This window comes from Cherax quadricarinatus, chromosome 36 (assembly GCF_038502225.1).
Source record: "Cherax quadricarinatus isolate ZL_2023a chromosome 36, ASM3850222v1, whole genome shotgun sequence".
In the NCBI taxonomy this organism is placed as follows: Eukaryota; Metazoa; Arthropoda; class Malacostraca; order Decapoda; family Parastacidae; genus Cherax; species Cherax quadricarinatus.
Window position 1 is genome coordinate 2,718,803 of NC_091327.1, and position 20,784 is coordinate 2,739,586.

At 40.6% G+C, this 20,784-nt stretch overlaps 1 protein-coding gene across 4 annotated transcripts in view; it reads right to left on the reverse strand.

The window, feature by feature from the left end:
* The window catches only part of LOC128702282 (carboxypeptidase B), a 130,402-nt gene that overhangs the window by 32,966 nt on the left and 76,652 nt on the right, over positions 1-20,784 (reverse strand). For 2 of the 4 annotated variants that reach the window (XM_070091668.1, XM_070091665.1), the window contains one exon: positions 1,253-10,189. The exons of the other annotated variants lie outside the window; for them this stretch is intronic. In XM_070091668.1, the coding sequence (XP_069947769.1) occupies positions 10,034-10,189 (156 nt within the window). In that variant the 3' untranslated portion in view covers positions 1,253-10,033. Of the gene's footprint in view, positions 1-1,252; positions 10,190-20,784 lie in introns of those variants that run through there. 4 annotated transcript variants of the gene reach the window in all.

Consider the following 20,784-nt stretch of genomic DNA (forward strand, 5'->3'; position numbering starts at 1 on the left):
CCATGTGGGTCATTCTCGGGAGGAGAGTCCTTCGTTCGTCAGCTAAGGGCGGCTTGGTCTGTCTTAGTCAGCCTGTGGTTGATGATTTCTTTAAAGAATAACCTGAATTCTACTTCAGGAGAAATGATCTGGTGCAGCAGATCTATAACCAGGTCAGTATGGACTCGCGTCCTTCTCTTTTTAGATGTAGTTAACCTACAATACTTATACTGCCAAGTTTCTTGACACGAAGTATAAATGTCTTTAAGTGTCGCAGCAGTAGAAAGTTTAAAGCAGTCATGTTATAAGGTATCCTTGAATATCGACTTTTTGAATATCCTTGACTATCATACTTTTTTCCTTCGTCTAACTTTTCGTTTTTATTTTGCTTTTAACACGAGAAAGTCTCATTCGATCGTGCTCACATTTTTAACAATGGTGTAGAAAACTAGGTCCAGGTTCTTGGAACAATAGGTATGTGCAGGTATCGCTTGACAAGAACTGTAAAACCTGGTCACAGTATCCTGGAATGGCTACTCTGTAATGCAAAATCAAACGTTCTAAGACGTTGTCTACTAATTCGACGACAATGGAAAGTGAAATTTCATGGTGTAGGTGAACTTCTGCCATTCTTTATGCCCATAATAATCTGAAATTTTGATTCCCGTTTAATCACGTTAAATATATTTGAGACTACCTCTTGTGAGTAGTTTCAATATTTAATTGCTAATGCATCTTACGGCCATGACAGTATATGTTATAAATTTGTTAATGTACTAACTGGATAACTGCATAAAGCCTCTCATGAAGGACTTTAAAATGTCAGTATTAGTGTGTTATCCAGAAAGCAATGTTAGTGTTATTATTGGTCTCCATAAATCCAAATTTGGAAATTTCATTAAATAAATATTAATATTGATTTCCACTCAATAATTAAAGAATGCCGTGTCTTTCCGGCTTATTATGATGCATTTAGAGCATTTTCTGGAGAATGCCTCTTCTGATAGGCTTCAAACTTTTTGTGTTGAGTTATATTAAAAGAAACTTAGCTTTCACTTTGAGCAATTTAAATCTTAAAGAACCATATTTAATAAAATTATTGGGTTCTGCGTGATAGCTAGAGAATGGTTCATCTGGTCGGCTTCAAACACTTAAAAGTTGATTAATTTTATTGGAAGTTAATTTGTATTGAAGTTGGGCATTTTCTATGCCAGTTCTCCAATCATATATACTTTTATTATCAAACTGAACTTTCCTAAAAAAACGCTAAATAAAATATTTTGTGGTAATTTATTGAGTTCAAGAAATCCCTCAGGTTCACTGTAACATTCAGTGGAGACCTTCAGACTCCACGCTCATAAACAAGTAACGGAAATTATGAAGCAGCACATTATTATTGATAGGTTTACACTAATTTGATAGATTACAGGTTTTAGGTGGAATTAGGAACTAATAACATAATTATAAAAATGTAGTTTTAGGTTTTAATAAGTTTACATTAGTACAGATATTTGATAAGAGAAAACTAGATACGTAGAGACACCTAGCAGGTACGTTGGTAGTCATCTTTGGACAAGGACCGTGCTGAGAGCACCTCCTAGTTTCGATCTCTTGAGTCCCACACCTTTTCCCAACGTTACCTGGCAGTTAACAACGTACTTCAGAGGCCTTACAATGATTCGTGGATAGGGGTCTCTGCGCCAAATACGTTGGTGACACTACCATATTTTACCCCTAGTCACGTGGCCACTAAGACTGGGTGGGAAAATCAGGGATAGATAACGTCCTTTTAATAAGCGTGCCCATGACTAACGATCAGGTAATTTGTAATTGATATTTACTACAGTTTACAGTTTTGCTAGTGAAAGTGTTGTACAAGTCACTTGTGAGACATAGGTGTTAGGAGTGTCGGGGGACGGTGTCAAAAGTACATGCTAGAGAGAGCTTCTCGCAAGTAGGCAGACATTACAAACATTTTCATATGGTCCTTCTAACCGACACTGGAGAAATAGTTAGCTTATCAGACAGATTAGTCTTAACATAGCAAGGCCACAGTTACATACCAGTGTTTACAAAGGTAAAGTTAGCTCACAGCTTATGGACAGAGACTTACAAAAGTTTGGCTAGGCTAGGACTACCTGCTCACAGAATTTAATTATATACAGTGGTTTACAGGCAGGCCAATAGTAGGCTAGTTGAGCTTGTAAATTTAATTATTTACAGTGGTTTACAGGCAAGCCAGAAGTAGGCAAAATAAGCTTGTACATTTAATTGTTTACAGTGTTACAAGCAAGCCAGAAGTAGGCAAAATTAAGCTTGTACATTTAATTGTTTACAGTGTTACAAGCAAGCCAGAAGTAGGCAAAATTAAGCTTGTAAATTTGAATCTTTACAGCGATTTACAAGTAAGCCAGAAAGAAGTAGGCAAAAATAAGGTTGTAAATTTAATTATTTTTAGTGAATTTGCAAAGTAGCCAAAGTTAGCTTAGATATTTGCAATATTTGCAAATGCCTACGCTAACTAACAGCTAGGAAAGATTTAGCGTAGTTAATATTTACAGCGAATTAGACAAGTTACACAACATTTACGTATTGCTGTTTGATAAGTGAAATTGCTAAATTTATTGTGCCCGACCCAATGAAATTTAATCTTGCAATGACTGCATTTTTATGTTGGGTAAACTTTATTGTTGTACTAATGCAGTACTGTGATTTGCGCTAGGTTAAGCTCACTTAACAACGATAAATGTATACTGTTACAAGTAAAAGCACGAATTAGTGCCTCACTCTTTCCTAACCCAAGACAATGAAGGAAGACAATCAAGTACCAACCGTCTCACCTGTAATTAAGCTAAAGTGGTCTATGGCACTCCGTAAGGGACGCTTAAACAAGGCACGTGATGAGTGCCAAGAGATCAGACAAGAAGTGGATGTAGATTGTCATGATCTAGAAAGCTGCTTGAAACTTTTAGAGGAACGGTTAAAGGCCTTCCAGGGGGCGTATCTTCTTTAAGTCAGTGGCCAATAATGTAGATAAGTCTGAGGACACTGCTGAGGTAGCTCGAAGTCGCTAAGTCAGAGATGAGACGATACATGCTGCTAATGAAAACATTAAAGACTAATATGGCAGATACAGTGACTAATACTGCTAGGAGTACAAGCAGCCACACTCCAGTTTCTTCATTTAAATTTTCCAACATATGATGGTACCTTGACAGAGTACATTGCGTTATGGGATCAGTTTTGAAGCTCAGAGACGACAGAAATGATTTGTCGGACGTAGTCAAATTACAGTACATACGGTCACAGCTTAAGGGCAAAGCATTAAATTCAATCTGACACTACTGATGCTCAGTACTGATGCAGACTACTGATGCTAATTACCAACATGCCAAGAGTCAATTAAAGGACATGTTTGGAAACAAAATAAGATAGCTGTATGGTATCGGCTGTTGGATTTAGAGGCTTGCCGACACGACAGTCGTAGCCTAGAGATGTTCCACATTGAGGTTATGAATCTGACAAACAGACTCAAAGATTTATATGACTGAGGTAAGACAGAATGGCTCGTTAGCCAGACATTTCAAAGGAAGCTGGCTAGCACCACAGTACATGAGTTACACTTGAGATACCGGACGAACCGGTTTACAGTAAAACAAATCATTGAAAGCTGGGTAAATTTTGTCTCTCAAATAAGCATAGGTAAGGGCGAGAAACTACCCACCAAAGGGAAATCTAACAATCACTGCAGGCACTCGGAAGATAGGTCTAATGCACACCCTACTAGGGTCGGTACTTATTATGCCCAAAATAAGTCCCCAGATAATGAGCCCAAAGGAGGAGTCACCAAGGCTATCAATACAAGACAGTGTGCATTCTGCAAAGGTGAGCACGCTAATTGAGGGTGTTCGGGCAATGCCGCCTGCGACCAAAGGCTGTAACGGATAAAGGAGTTGCGACACTGTTTTAAGTGTTGTGGGAAACACTTTGCCAGGGATTGCAACGTTCAACTCAATGAGTGTAATGACTGTCGAAAAGGCAAGCACCATATCGCATTGTCCAAATGAGACGAGGCAAGCTAAGGCCAACGGGAGCACAGTTCAGGAAACGGTGGAGAGTAAACCCACACCCGAAGTGGTAGCCAGTGTGGTGAACATGATAAGGGGGTCTAGTCCTAGTGGGAGATTCCAAGGGTCTGTAGCTATAGCCATCGTCGTGGCAGTGGTTGTGAACAGGAAGAGGTCCGAGACAACCCGACTGATTTTCGACGTGGGGGCACAAAACTCCTTGATAGAAGAGGCGCTAACAGTTACGTTGAAATAAAGAACTATCAGCAAGGTTAGCATGACTTTTGGAAGGGTACGGAGGCCCAGTCCCACCCAGGACTTATCACGTAGATGTCGCTGTCAACTTGGCCGGATATTGCAGACAGGTCACGGCCTTGAGAGTGAAGAAATTACATGAGATCATTACCACCAAAGGTCTGGCTGCAGTAGTCAAACGTTTGAAGGAATTAGGCGTGAGGCTGGCAGAGCCAGATATTACCTCTCAATGATTACATTATTTCTTCTACTAGTGGCCTACATCTCACCTCCTGACAGTATGTAAGGCTCCGTACTGTCACGTCAACTTCACATTCTTTCAGACTATGGAACTGAGGGACTGACCACCTCAAAACTAGATCTTCAAATGTGGTGGACTGATTACATTGTCTTCACATGTCTCCTGCTTCTACCAAATCCTCTGTTCTCGACTGAAGAAGCCTATTGTGTCTTACCTAACATCCTGTCGGTAGTTTATACCATTTTAATATTCACGTACATGTGGACGGACTCGGAAGTGGCCTTACAGTGGGTCAAAAATGACAAGGTTAAACTGCCCTATGTTAGTAATCGGTTGAAGGAAATACAGGAACTGCAGTCAGTATCTACAATTTTACACGTGCCAACGGACCAGAGCCCAGCTGACCTGATCAGCAGAGAGGTGACACACAAAAAACTGCCCGAGAGAGAGCCCGGGCTGGTCAGATCAGAAGTTCGAAGAGGTAACCAGCTGCACGGTACATTTTGTGGGGGAAACAGGCATGAGTTGTTTGAACCCAAACACTACTCCTCATTGAGGGAACTATTCGGAGTCACAGAAATAGTGTTCCAATTCGTGAAAAATCCGAATGACAAGGTAGGCCTAGGATGCCAGTTATCGATCTTTGGTCCTAGAGAGTAATGGATCCAGCAGTACCAAAGGGGAAGATTTCCAGGAGCCCTGGAGGTACTGGCGACTCAATAAATGGACGAAACATCTGGTCTTGGGTCGATCAGTGATTCGGGGAATCATAAACTGATACACTCGTTGGGGTTGTTCCTAGATCATGCAGGCTACTAAGATGTAGAGGAAGATGACAAAACGTTAATCTCAGTTATGCAGCCAAACACCAGTGTTACTGGAAAAGGATGTGTGGTACGCAGAACTGGTGATACACTATGCTCACCAGAGAACTATGCATGGTGGGTTTGGAGATATCCTTACCTGCATTCATCAGAATTACTGGGTTCTTAAAGACCAAGCCGCTGTCAAGAAGGTGATCAGGAATTGCACCATCTACCATCGGTGAGATGAGAGGACCTTACAATATCCTGGGCGACCACGGCTTTCCCACGAGCGGGTGCAGAATGACAGGCCATTTGAGACTGTAGGTACAGACTAGAGGAGGAGGGGTAGGCCCGCAGAATGTGTATGTCTGCCTGTTTACTTGTGCAACTACCTGAGCCATACATTTGGAGTTGGCGGAAGATATGTCAACTGACACTTTCGTAAAGCCGTTCAGAAGGTTTGCAGACCAGTTTTCTTGCCAATGATTGGTTACATCTGAGAATCGAACAAACTTCACAGCAGCTGACAAAGTCTATAGAAACTTTCTGGATGCGGGGGAGGTGCATGCACACTTGAAGAAGGTAGAGTGTGAGTGAAAGTTTATAGCTCTTAGAGCACCTTGGCAAGGGGGGCTTCTAAGAGCACATGGTGGGCAGAGATAAAGGATGCATTCGAAAGGTCTTGCATGATAAGAGGGAGAATACCGAATAAATGCTGACAGTCTTGGCCAAAATAAGGCGAGAAGGCTCTCACCCCTTATCACATGCTATTCAGAAGGAGGGTCGAGCCTATGCTGGCTATCTTGAGCCGATCCTACTGGGAGCAGGACTATCGTGGGTCAGAAGGACCTCCCCACCTGCAAGAGTTATGATAAGTTAGTGAACATGCTGGACCAATGGAACCAAATGTGGCGTAGTGATTATTTGACAGCTTTACAAGAGCACTTTTACACGGCTGACCCAAAGGGAAAAAGATAACATTGAGTCAAGGGGACGTGGTGCTAATAGAAAACGAGGCATCGAGGCCATACTGGCCACTGGGCCTGGTGGGATTAGTCCACCCAGATAAGGACAGGCGGCCGAGGGTGATAAGGGTGAGAATAAATCGGGTTGATACCATAAGCTCTTGCCTCTCGAGGTCCATGCAGTAGAGACTGGACGGTCAAAGTTAGACCTGAGTCTGCTCGACCAGAGCAGCCGTGTGACCTGTCAGACAGCGCTCGTGTCCAGGGCCCACTGGGAGGGCTTGCGAGAGGCAAACTTGATTTAGACCCAGCATCTACTTTCGCCGTCGGGAGGATGTGTGAATTTATTGAGCTCAAGAAATCCCACAGGGCCACTGGCAAAATATGCAGTGGAAGTCATGAATCAGCACATAATTATTGATAGGTTTACACTAATTTGATAAATTACACGTTCTAGGTAGATTTAGCGTTAGAACTAATAATAGAATTAAAATATGTAGTTTTAGTCTTTAGGCGGAAATGAGTAGAGAATTTAGATACAAAGAAGACTGCTAGTGGTCCTCCAATGAACAAGAGTGGAGGAGGACGCTTGTAGCTATCTTTGGACAAGGATTGTGCTTAGAGCACCTCCTTACAAGTTTCTAATTCTTGACTCTGACACGGTTTCCCAACGTTACCTGTCAGTTAACAACGTGCCTCAGGGGCCTCCAGATCCATTGGTGACACTACTTTATTTTACCCCTAGTCACTTGGCCACTACTACTGGGAGGGAAAATCAGGGATAGTTAATAAGCGTGCCCATGACCAGCGATTAGGTAATTTGTAATTGATATTTACTGCCGTTTACAGTTTTACTCCTGAAAGTGTTGTACAAGCCACTTCTTAGACTGAGACGTTAGGAGTCTTGGGAGACGGTGTCACCAGGCCTTGCTAGAGATAGCTTCTCACAAGGAGGCAAAAATTACACGCATTTTCATATGGGGAGTAGAATGAAATTAGCTTTGAGGTTGACACACCAACGTATGTCCTAGCACCATCAAGCAAGCCTAGTGCGTTAGGCTCATGATGTTTGTAAGCTTGTTTGGTCAGGTAGTTTAGAGGATAAGAATTTTGATTTGCTTCCCTTGAGGCGGGCTAAACTACATTGGTGTCATTGCTTAAATATTAATTGTTCGTTGTTGCATTAATACATGTATGTATACTGCTTGTGAAGGCTGGTATATCAAACAAGAAGTATAATGAAATTAGTTCTGAGGTTGCCACACGAACGTATTTCCTCGTATCATAAAGCAAGCGTAGTTCCCAAGGCTCGTGATGTTTATAAGATTGCTTCAGTGATTTAGAGCTTTGTGAAATTTGACTTGCTTCTCACGAGACGGCCTAAAACAATACGGATTGCATCCACCGGCCAGCTGCGGTGTGTTTTTGCTTAAATACCACTTGTTCGTGGTTGCAATGCTTGTGATGGCTGGTATATCAAAGAGGAAGTTGAATGAAATTAGCTATGAGGTTAGCACACCAACATCTGTCCTCGCATCATGAAGCAAATCGTTTTGTTAGCTCATGATGTTTGTAGGACTGTTTGGTCCACTGGTTCACAAAAAAAGAATTTTGACTTGCTTCCCACGAGGCGGACTAATACATCATGGGTTCGATCCCCTGGCTAGCTTCAGTGTGTTATTGGTTAAATATCACTTGTTCGTGGTTGCAATAATATATGTACTGCTTGTGAATGTTTTTTTATCAGATGTGTAGAATGAAGTTGTTGTGACAACCTGAAAGCTAATGTCGTCGCATCATGAAGGAAGCCTAGTTCGCTAGACTCATGATGTTTGTAGGATTGTTTGGTCAAGTGGTTTAGAGAGTCACGAATTTTGACTTGCTTCCCACAAGGCAGGATAAAACAACACTGATTCAGGCCAAGAAATCAGTGCCTTTTATGAAGCCATTCACCAGGCGACTTGAAACAACTCAGTGAAGATCAAAATTACTCGGCCGGCATCGACTCAATCCCAAAAATTCTAAATGCCAGCTATGTAATCAAGTTCTTCGACGAAATCATCAATGCATCTCAGGCAACAGATGAAGTTCTACGCAGATCATATTGCCACGATAATCCCAGGAACATGGAACCAGGGCGACTCCACTGCTTTACCCAATGTTCAAACTGCTCTGCGTTTACCCACCTTGGCAAGTACTGCCCTTTGAAGGAAACGAAATACTGCTCTAATTGTGCCATTGAAGGACACTCATAAGGACTATACTTCTACTTCAAACGAAATGTCTCAACTGTAAGAGTGATCATCACACTCTTACAGAGAAGTGCTCTTACAAGAAGGAAATCATCACCAAGAAAAATCTCGAGAACAAAATAAAAGCAACTACGCTAAGTCTCCGACTTACACTGAATTAATTAGACTTCAAGCTGAGTCTCAAGGAATTTTCCAAGTTACCCAACAATGTACTTCTGCTGCCAGATTCATTCCAAACACTCCCATACAGCGTTTTTACCAAAATCATATAGTGTATGATGCATGAACACGTGAAGAACGTCGTTATCCCTGGAATATTCAGCTCTACATTCAATAAACGCTTCCAGGAGAGCTGTTCAGTATGAGATCCTCATCAACACCACAGTCGGGATCTTGAAAAATTTCTGCTTGACAGGTAACTGGTTCTTTCCGGTTGTGGTCCAAAATGATTATGGCAGTCTTACTCATGATTACAGGACTTGCTAATATATGTCAAACTTATACTGCAGCAACTATTCTGTTTATGCTCCTTTATTACGCATGTAACTCTCATGATCAGTAATGTGCATGGTACACATTTGCTGGTAGATGAGTAACAATACTTGTTGTTGTGGATGGAAATATGCCTTCAAATGCTGAAAAATAAAAAAAGGAGAATGAGTCCTCAACCAGTTAAGAAATGTAGCTTTAAGCATCATTAACTGTGCTTCAGGCTCGTAAGTTTGCACTTGGACTCCACAGAAGTCTTCCAGAACATTGCAAATGGGCACACTCTAAACAGGGCACCGACACTCAGCTAGATTATCTACTATCTGTATGAGTTGAGTAACCATTGTTTCTTTCAATACAATATCAGTAGCACATTCAGCATTAATAACCATCTCATCAGCTCTCACGTTTTTGATGATCGAGACGATTGGTTCATTCAGGCAGCAAGAGATCTCTTGTATCAGCGAAGTGAGAGCCACTAAAGTGAATTAAAACTTACTTGCAAGCAAGATGATTTTTGACTCCAGCTTCTCTGAGATCACCAACATTTGGAAAACAGATTTTCACATTTTAATTACAATCATCATTCCATTCATTTGCTACCACTTGCAGCTAATTCTATCAGTTTATTTATTTCAGCTTTATTAACATCACGAAGAGGAACACTGACTTTCACTGAATTACTTAGCATTTGCATTCCAGAATAAAGACAGTTTAAGTTTAACTTCGGTGTCTGAGAACAGCGGATAGTTTTTGGTTCTTGGGTCATCTGTTACTTATGCTGTCGTATGACTATGATAGTACTGGGCTTTATATATGTTTTGAAGGAGGAGAAGACAAAGATTGTATTGACATATCCCAACGTTTTGCATCAACTCCATCAGATAGTTCTTTACTTGTACATAGAATATTGTATATCTTCGTTAACAGAAATGTCATTCAAGGATGTACTTCAAAAATTATATAGCGTTTATGCCAGCTATAATGCCAGCCCAGGTTTCCTCAGCTGTGGGAAGTATCTGTTCTGGCGGAAGAAGAAAGCCATAATCTCCCTCGTCTCGCACTTCGATGACGTAAGTGTACTGGACCTTGGCGCTGTCGTAGACCCAGTCCACACTGCTTCCCGCCGCCAAGTCTGTCACATATATATGAAAAGTTTTTAACTATTTCATTTCACATTGGATTTTTTATTTATAGTTGTAAACTATCATGTGTGATAATGATTTGCTTGAGTTTAAATATATTTTACATGTGTGGAACTGGAATACTATGTACCGTGTGCCTAGTATATTCAGTATGTACAAGTATACCTTGTAGGAAGTATTTACCGACAGGGTATTCAGGATATACATCTGATACCGTCACTATTGACATTTCTTCCAGTTGTTGAAACTTTATTAAACACGTTTCACTCACACATTATTAAATAAACCACAAAATTTCACCTACACAGTGGACACCTTTATTAGGTATCCCGAGAGACCATTGGGTGGCTGGCTGAATTTTTTTTTAATTCTTTCTAAATTTTCATTTTACTTTATTTCTTTCATGAGTGTCTCATTCTCGTCATTATATTTTCATCGCTGGTGTATGATAACTTGGGTATGACTCATGTTATTATTGACATGTGATGGTGCCCCATAACCATAGATGAAGAAACCATTTGAAAAATCTAGAATTGGGCCCGATAACTTTCTATAACCTCCGCTGCTTGGCTACTGATGCTCAAGAAACATGTCTTCTACTTCGTCGACGGCGGAGAATAATATTGAAGTGTATATGAATATTTCCCAATTTCATGTGTGACATTTCTACTCCCGTTAAATCACGTCATGTATATATCTGTCGCCCTGTTCAATAATTTTTGAGCGACGCATGTTATGGGCAGGATAGTACCCGTTATGTTTAGTTTACGCGCCAGCAAATTTGTCTGTATATTAAATTGGTGAAAAAGAGGAATCGCTTGAAACCAAAGCTTTACTAAATGGCTTTAAATTATCAGGCCTAGTAAGTTTTCCAGAAAGCAAAGTTCGCATTGTTATTGAGATACAAATGTCCCAGTTGTTTTCGTTTATTATTAAATTATTGTAAACTTATCTAAAATATATTAAGTTGGATTAGGCTAAATTAAATTGCACGTGTTTTAGTAAGGTTAGGTAAGGTTTCTAAGGTTGTATTGGTCAAAAATTATTAATTTTTATATTAACGTAAATATATCTTTAAACGTATAAAAATTTTTTTTAGAAAGGACTTAATTTTAAATGAGTACTTGCAATTGTCCAGTTTTACCAATATATATATATATATATATATATATATATATATATATATATATATATATATATATATATATATATATATATATATATATATATATATATATATACGTATATATATATATATATATATATATATATATATATATATATATATATATATATATATATATATATATATATATATATATATATATATATATATATATATATATATATACATATATATATATATATATGCATGTACGTGCATTTGTAATGACTTAAGTGTAAATAGAAATAGCAAGATATACCTGGTATCCCGCAGGTATACGAGACAGAAAAAAGACACTACAAATCCTACCGTCATGTTAAACAATAACAGGTTTCCGCTTCACACTGCTGGACGGTAGTACCTCCCTGGGTGGTTGATATATACCCACCTATTGTCTACGTTGTTTATATTTAGTTTTTATTGATAATTCTCTATAATCCTGTAAAATATAATTTTATAAAATTGGCAGCCACACGGCTCAAAATTTATATAAAAGAAAAACTTGTAATTATGAGACAACAATATTTTGGAATTGAAGCCAATTAGAAGTGGCATTTACTAAATATTACTTGGAAAATAATATGCTTACTAAAATTGGCTTATTGAAATTTACACAGCATAAAGTGAGTGACAAGTTGTGTTTTAACAAAAGTAAAAATTCTGAAGCCGATCAGAAAGTCATTATCGAGTAAGTTATCTGATTCCCTTGACTCCAAGTTTTTTTTATTTATCTATATCAGTAAAACTTCAAATTTTCATCTGTTCGAACTAAACTTGTGGGTTAATCAGAAAAAGCATTCTTAAGTTGCTGAATAAAAAAATAAATGTCAGAGTTTCAATAAAACTGTCAGAGTGGGACTTGTGGCAGCCAGTGGCTACGTGATCCTTGTGTTCAGGTCAACTCACCAGCGGTGAAAATGTGAAGCTGATCACATGAGTTATTCTCCAGTTATGGTTGTACATAAACGAAACCTAATAGGAACTATCCTGGTCCCATTATGCATCAGCCATTAATTACTGAAGCCGTTAAGAAAAGGTAAACTGAAATTTATTTAAAGTGATTAAACAGAGATAAAATTTTCCTTATATTTTTCCCTTAAAATTGTTCACAGTCTCCTTCGTTGTATTTATTGAAATGTTTTGTGGAAGTTTGAAGCTCCGCACTGAAGATCTTGGAAGTTATCTAAGCCATTCTGGGATGCTGAGAATTATTTAAATAACTTTAACCAAGGGGTACGTGAATATGCCAGTTCTTATTAAAATTTTATCTTCTTCACCGTACATATGTATTAAAAATTTGAAGTCAATTGCATAAAAGGTTCTTGACTTATGTGCAAAATGAATTCGAAAAAGGAGAAAAAATCCGGGATCCTTTTAAAGGTATTCCTTCGGGGATACACAAAAACTCTTAAACTGATGTTGAAGAATTTCAACATTAACCTACTTTTAGAAAATAATTTGATCCACTGAAGACAGTAATTATTCTTCCATTGCTGAACATTCTTTCACTCTGTTCAAGAGGTTAAACACAAATATTTACTGGCTAGAATCATATTTTGTATCCATCACTAGTGGATTTCTTTCTTTAGGCAAGAACACTAATGTGATATATTTGTTTTATTGTTTCTATGTTTGTGATAATTTGAATACCAGAGCATTTGTTTTAGGATGCTGCTTTTTGTGATTTGAAAAAGGATCCAGATGTTTGTGGATCTAGATGTTTGTGGATCTTGATGTTTGTGGATCCAGATAATTGTGGATCCAGATGTTGGTGGACCCAGATGTTTATGGCGTGCTGGTGTTGAGACTACAGTCTATGTCCCTCAGTTATGTACTCTGTGTCTGGTCTTCTTAACCCTTTTCCAAACTTCATAACAGTTAATTTACTGGGGTTGACTTAAGTATCCATTTACTTGACCAATCTTGCGATATGTCCATATCCATTTGCATCATTTCCTCTTTCTCAATAGTTTGAAACTCCTCGTTAGTTCTTATGCCTTGCCCTTAACTTCTAGCAAAGAGCTGCACTTTCAGATTTTCTTTAGAACCTTTGTTTCTCACTTATGGGGTCATCACTGACGCTGTCACGATTACTGACCTCTGCTAAATACTAAATAATCCGTAAAAGCACTTAAGATTCACGGAGCCCTGCTGTGGCTGTTACACTAGTTACTACGCGCTCGTCTTCTTACCTATTTCTGATTGTAGCGGTCGATTCACAGTTCCTGGCCCCGCCACTTCACTGGTCGATTTAGGTCCACTCTCTTCCTACTCCATGAGCTCTCTCGTATCTCTCTTCCTAAAGCTATGTATAGATCCTGCCTCCACTACATCTTTCTCCAGAGTACAGCAGACCGTTATTTAACACGAGTTTATTTGGCACGATTTGAGTATAGCACGATTGAAGAATTGCGACACAATTTTATGTAACACGCCGTATGATAAATTTAACACGGTTCAGTTTGCGGAAAGGTAAAAAAAACTTCCCGTGGAGACATCCCACAATACCCCCCCCCCCCTCCGCCCCGCCATCCCAGCATTCGTACTTCATACGTGTCCGGTCCAACTACTCTGCTACAAGCTTGTGATTGTGAATTGTGTTTTGATCTTTTAATTGCTATATCCTGTATCTACCAAGTAATCATGACACCCAGTAAGCATACCAGTGTTGCTCAAAGTGGCAAGAAAAGGTGTAAATATTTAAGTCTTAGAATTAACGAAGGAAACAAAGATATTAGACAAGACATCCCGTGGCCATAATGATGTGTTACTTTGTACATATAAAAAAAGGTAAACATAAGTTTGTGTGACTGACTGACTGACTGACTTACTGAGTGACTTGACTGATTTACTGAATGATTTGACTTACTTGCTGAATAACCTGACTGACTTACTGAATGATTTGATTGACTAGCTGAATGACTTGACTGACTTACTGAATGACTTGACTGACTTACTGAATGACTTGACTTACTGAACAACTTGATTGACTTACTGAACGAATTGACTGAATTACTGAACGACTTGATTGACTGAATGACAAAGTTAGACACTTCAGTACAACCATCAACTTCAGTACCAGTACCTCTACCATCCACCTCAGCCCAGTAGCACCACAACATAACTCTCCACTCTCTTCACAATCATCCACAAACACCAGCACCCACAATTTAAGGTAAGAAATACTATTATTTCTGTTACATTTGTAATTACATATTCACTTTTATTTTTGAAAGATGTGGAGGCCTCAGGAATATAACCCCTTCTGTAAACATTTACTAAAAAAGAGAAGAAGAAAAACTTTATAAAACTGTGATGCTTAAATGTGCGTGGATGTAGTGCGGATGACAAGAAACAGATGATTGCTGATGTTATGAATGAAAAGAAGTTGGATGTCCTGGCCCTAAGCGAAACAAAGCTGAAGGGGGTAGGGGAGTTTCGGTGGAGGGAAATAAATGGGATTAAATCTGGAGTATCTGAGAGAGTTAGAGCAAATGAAAGGGTAGCAGTAATGTTGAAGGATCAGTTATGGAAGGAGAAAAGAGAATATGAATGTGTAAATTCAAGAATTATGTGGATTAAAGTAAAGGTTGGATGTGAAAAGTAGGTCATAATAAGCGTGTATGCACCTGGAGAAGAGAGGAATGTAGAGGAGAGAGATAGATTTTGGGAGATGTTAAATGAATGTATAGGAACCTTTGAATCAAGTGAGAGAGTAATTGTGGTAGGGGACCTGAATGCTAAAGTAGGAGAAACTTTTAGAGAGGGTGTGGTAGGTAAGTTTGGGGTGCCAGGTGTAAATGATAATGGGAACCCTTTGATTGAACTTTGTATAGAAAGGGGTTTAGTTATAGGTAATACATATTTTAAGAAAAAGAGGATAAATAAGTATACAAGATATGATATAGGGCGAAATGACAGTAGTTTGTTGGATTATGTATTGGTAGATAAAAGACTGTTGAGTAGACTTCAGGATGTACATGTTTATAGAGGGGCCACAGATATATCAGATCACTTTTTAGTTGTAGCTACACTGAGAGTAAAAGGTAGATGGGATACAAGGAGAATAGAAGCATCAGGGAAGAGAGAGGTGAAGGTTTATAAACTAAAAGAGGAGGCAGTTAGGGTAAGATATAAACAGCTATTGGAGGATAGATGGGCTAATGAGAGCATAAGCAATGGGGTCGAAGAGGTATGGGGTAGGTTTAAAAATGTAGTGTTAGAGTGTTCAGCAGAAGTTTGTGGTTACAGGAAAGTGGGTGCAGGAGGGAAGAGGAGCGATTGGTGGAATGATGTAAAGAGAGTAGTAAGGGAGAAATAGTTAGCATATGAGAAGTTTTTACAAAGTAGAAGTGATGCAAGGAGGGAAGAGTGTATGGAGAAAAAGAGAGAGGTTAAGAGAGTGGTGAAGCAATGTAAAAAGAGCAAATGAGAGAGTGGGTGAGATGTTACCAACAAATTTTGTTGAAAATAAGAAAAAAATTGGAGTGAGATTAACAAGTTAAGGAAGCCTAGAGAACAAATGGATTTGTCAGTTAAAAATAGGAGAGTAGTTATTAAATGGAGAGTTAGAGGTATTGGGAAGATGGAGGGAATATTTTGAGGAATTGTTAAATGTTGATGAAGATAGGGAAGCTGTCATTTCGTGTAAAGGGCAAGGAGGAATAACATCTTGTAGGAGTGAGGAAGAGCCAGTTGTGAGTGTGGGGGAAGTGCGTGAGGCAGTAGGTACAATGAAATAGGGTAAGGCAGCCGGGATTGTTGCGATAAAGACAGAAATGTTAAAAGCAGGTGGGGATATAGTTTTGGAGTAGTGGGTGCAATTATTTAATAAATGTATGGAAGAGGGTAAGGTACCTAAGGATTGGCAGAGAGCATGCATAGTTCCTTTGTATAAAGGCAAAGGGGACAAAAGAGAGTGCAAAAATTATAGGGGAATAAGTCTGTTGAGTATACCTGGTAAAGTGTATGGTAGAGTTATTATTGAAAGAATTAAGAGTAAGACAGAGAATAGGATAGCAGATGAACAAGGAGGCTTTAGGAAAGGTAGGGGGTGTGTGGACCAGGTGTTTACAGTGTGGATAGGGGGGCAATGTGGTAGATGTTGCAGGTGTATTGTGTAGGAGGTAGGTTACTGAAAGCAGTGAAGAGTTTTTACGAGGATAGTGGGGCTCAAGTTAGAGTATGTAGGAAAGAGGAAGATTATTTCCCAGTAAAAGTAGGCCTTAGACAAGGATGTGTGATGTCACCGTGGTTGTTTAATATAGTTATAGATGGGGTTGTAAGAGAAGTAAATGCGAGGGTCTTGGCAAGAGGCGTGGAGTTAAAAGATAAAGAATCACACAAAGTGGGAGTTGTCACAGTTGCTCTTTGCTGATGACACTGTGCTCTTGGGAGATTCTGAAGAGAAGTTGCAGAGGTTGGTGGATGAATTTGGTAGGGTATGCAAAAGAAGAAAATTAAAAGTGAATACAGGAAAGAGTAAGGTTATGAGGATAACAAAAAGATTAGGTGATGAAAGATTCGATATCAGATTGGAGGGAGAGAGTATGGAGGAAGAGAATGTATTCAGATATTTGGGAGTGGACGTGTCAGGAGAAGGGTCTATGAAAGATGAGGTAAATCATAGAATTGATGAGGGGAAAAGGGTGAGCGGTGCACTTATGAGTCTGTGGAGACAAAGAACTTTGTCCTTGGAGGCCAAGAAGGGAATGCATGAGAGTATAGTTTTACCAACGCTCTTATATGGGTGTGAAGCATGGGTGATGAATGCTGCAGCGAGGAGAAGACTAGAGGCAGTGGGGATGTCATATCTGAGGGCAATGTGTGGTGTAAATGTAATGCAGAGAATTCGTAGTTTGGAAGTTAGGAGGAGGTGCGGGATTACGAAAACTGTTGTCCAGAGGGCTGAGGAAGGGTTGTTGAGGTGGTTCGGACATGTAGAGAGAATGGAGCGAAACAGAATGACTTCAAGAGTGTATCAGTCTGTAGTGGAAGGAAGGCGGGGTAGGGGTCGGCCTAGGAAAGGTTGGAAGGAGGGAGTAAAGGAGGTTTTGTGTGCGAGGGGCTTGGACTTCCAGCAGGCATGAGTGAGCGTGTTTGATAGGAGTGAATGGAGACAAAGTGTTTTTAATACTTGACGTGCTGTTGGAGTGTGAGCAAAGTAACATTTATGAAGGGATTCAGGGGAACCGGCAGGCCGGACTTGAGTCCTGGAGATGGGAAGTACAGTGCCTGCACTCTGAAGGAGGGGTGTTAATGTTACAGTTTAAAAACTGTAGTGTAAAGCACCATTCTGGCAAGACAGTGATGGAGTGAATGTTGGTGAAAGCTTTTCTTTTTCAGGCCACCCTGCCTTGGTGGGAATAGGCCAGTGTGATAATAAAAAAAATAATTTTCCCATAAGTTCTTCAGTTCACCTAACACGGTTTTACCTAACACGGTGTTTTCAAGAACGTAACTACAGTGTAAAATAACGGTCTACTGTATTCCCTTTCCTGACAACTTTATGATTGAGGACAAATTTCCTAACATCCCTGTGACTCATCTGTGTGTGTGTGTGTGTGTGTGTGTGTGTACTCACCTATTTGTACTCACCTATTTGTGGTTGCAGGGGTCGAGTCATAGCTCCTGGCCCCGCCTCTTCACTGATTGCTACTAGGTCCTCTCTCTCCCTGCTCCATGAGCTTTATCATACCTCGCCTTAAAACTATGTATGGTTCCCGCCTCCACTACTTCACTTTCTAGACTATTCCACGACTTGACTACTCTATGACTGAAGAAATACTTCCTAACATCCCTTTGATTCATCTGAGTCTTCAACTTCCAATTGTGACCTCTTGTGTATGTGTCCCATCTCTGGAACATCCTGTCTTTGTCCACCGTGTCTATTCTGCGCAGTATTTTATATGTCGTTATCATGTCTCCCCTGACCCTCCTGGCCTCCAGTGTCGTCAGGCCGATTTCCCTCAACCTTTCTTCGTACGACAATCCCCGTAGCTCTGGGACTAGTCTTGTTGCAAACCTTTGCACTTTCTCTAATTTCTTGACGTGCTTGACCAGGTGTGGGTTCCAGACTGGTGCTGCATACTCCAGTATGGGCCTAACATACACAGTGTACAGTGTCTTGAACGATTCCTTATTAAGGTATCGGAACGCTATTCTCAGGTTTGCCAGGCGCCCGTATGCTGCAGCGGTTATTTGGTTGATGTGTGCCTCCGGTGATGTGCTCGGTGTTATGGTCACCCCAAGGTCTTTCTCCCTGAGTGAGGTCTGTAGTCTTTGTCCACCTAGCCTATACTCTGTCTGCGGTCTTCTTTGCCCCTCCCCAATCTTCATGACTTTGCATTTGGCTGGATTGAATTCGAGAAGCCAGTTACTGGACCACATGTCCAGCCTGTCCAGGTCTCTTTGCAGTCCTGCCTCATCCTCGTCCGATTTAATTCTTCTCATCAACTTCACGTCATCTGCGAACAGGGACACTTCAGAGTCTATTCCTTCCATCATGTCGTTCACATATATCAAAAATAGCACTGGTCCTAGAACTGACCCCTGTAGGACCCCACTCGTAACAGGCGCCCACTGTGATACCTTTTCACGTACCATGACTCGTTGCTGCCTCCCTGTCAGGTATTCCCTTATCCATTGCAGTGTCCTCCCTTTTACATGCGCCTGATCCTCCAGCTTCTGCACTAATCACTTGTGGGGAACTGTGTCAAAGGCCTTCCTGCAGTCTAGGAAAACGCAATCTACCCACCCCTCTCTCTCGTGTCTTACTTCAGTTACCTTGTCATAAAACTCCAGGAGGTTTGTGATACAAGATTTGCCTTCCATGAACCCATGCTGGTTTTCATTTATAATCTTGTTCCTTTCCAGGTGTTCAACCACTCTCCTCCTGATAATCTTCTCCATGACTTTGCACACAATACATGTCAGAGACACAGGTCTGTAGTTTAGTGCCTCGTTTCTGTTTCCTTTCTTAAATATGGGGACTACATTAGCTGTCTTCCATTTCTCAGGTAGTTGCCCAGTTTCAAGAGATGTGTTGAAGATTGTGGTTAGAGGCACGCACAGCATCTCTGCTCCTTTTCTAAGGACCCATGGGGAGATGTTGTCCGGTCCCATCGCCTTTGAGGTGTCAAGGTCACTTAAGAGCTTCTTCACCTCCTCCTCAGTTGTTCGTATGTCATCCAACACTTGTTGATACATTCCCTCTTGATGTTCCCTTCTGTGCTGTCTTCCCACAGCCCTTCCTGTCTCTACTGTAAAAACTTCCTTAAATCTCCTGTTCAGCTCCTCACATACCTCCTGATCATTTCTTGTGAGTTCTCCACCTTCTGTCCTTAATCTGATCACCTGGTCTTTGACTGTTGTCTTCCTCCTGATGTGGCTATACAACAGTTTCGGGTCAGTCTTGATTCTCGATGCTATGTCATTTTCATACTGTGGCTGGGCCTCCCTCCTTACCTGTGCATACTCATTCCTGGCTCTGCGACTGATCTCCCTATTATCGTGTGTTCTCTGCCTTCCATTCTTTATTGCACTTTGTTTTTGCCTCCTTACACCGTCGGGTAAACCAGGGGCTCGTTCTGGTCTTCCCGTTGTTACTGTTGCCCTTGGGAATAAACCTTTCCACTGCCTCCTTGCATTTTGTTGTTACATATTCCATCATTTCATTTACTGGCTTTCCTGCCAGTTCTCTGTCCCACTGGACCTCCCGTAGGAAGTTCTTCAACCCTATGCAGTCCCCTTTTTTATAGTCAGGCTTTTCCCATTCAACTCCTGTTATTCTCTCCACTTGCAGCTCTACTATGTATTCAAAGCACAGAACCACGTGGTCGCTAGCTCCTAGGGGACTCTCATACTTGATGTCCTCAATGTCTGAGCTGCCCAGGGTGAACACAAGGTCCAATCTTGCTGGTTCATCCTCCCCTCTCACTCTGGTAGTGTCCTTAACATGTTGGTGCATGAGGTTTTCCAGCACCACGTCCAACATCCTGGCTCTCCATGTTTTGGGACCCCCATGTGGCTCCAGGTTTTCCCAGTCAATCTCCCTGTGGTTGAAATCCCCCATAACCAGCAACTTTGCTCTGCTGGAGTGAGCTCTTCTTACCACCTCAGCAAGTGTGTCCACCATTGCTTTGTTGCTCTCTTCATATTCCTCTCTTGGCCTCCTGCAGTTCTGTGGTGGATTATACATCACTGCAATGACCACTTTGTGTTCCCCAGCCTGAAGTGTACCTGCTATGTAGTCTCTTTCTCCCGTATCATCTATGCCTTCCATTTTCTCGAATTTCCATCTGTTTTTAACGAGCAGAGCAACCCCACCTCCCCCCCTGGCCCTTCTATCTTTCATCATGATCTGGTATCCTGGTGGGAAGATTGCATCTGTTATTGTCTCCATGAGTTTTGTTTCTGTAA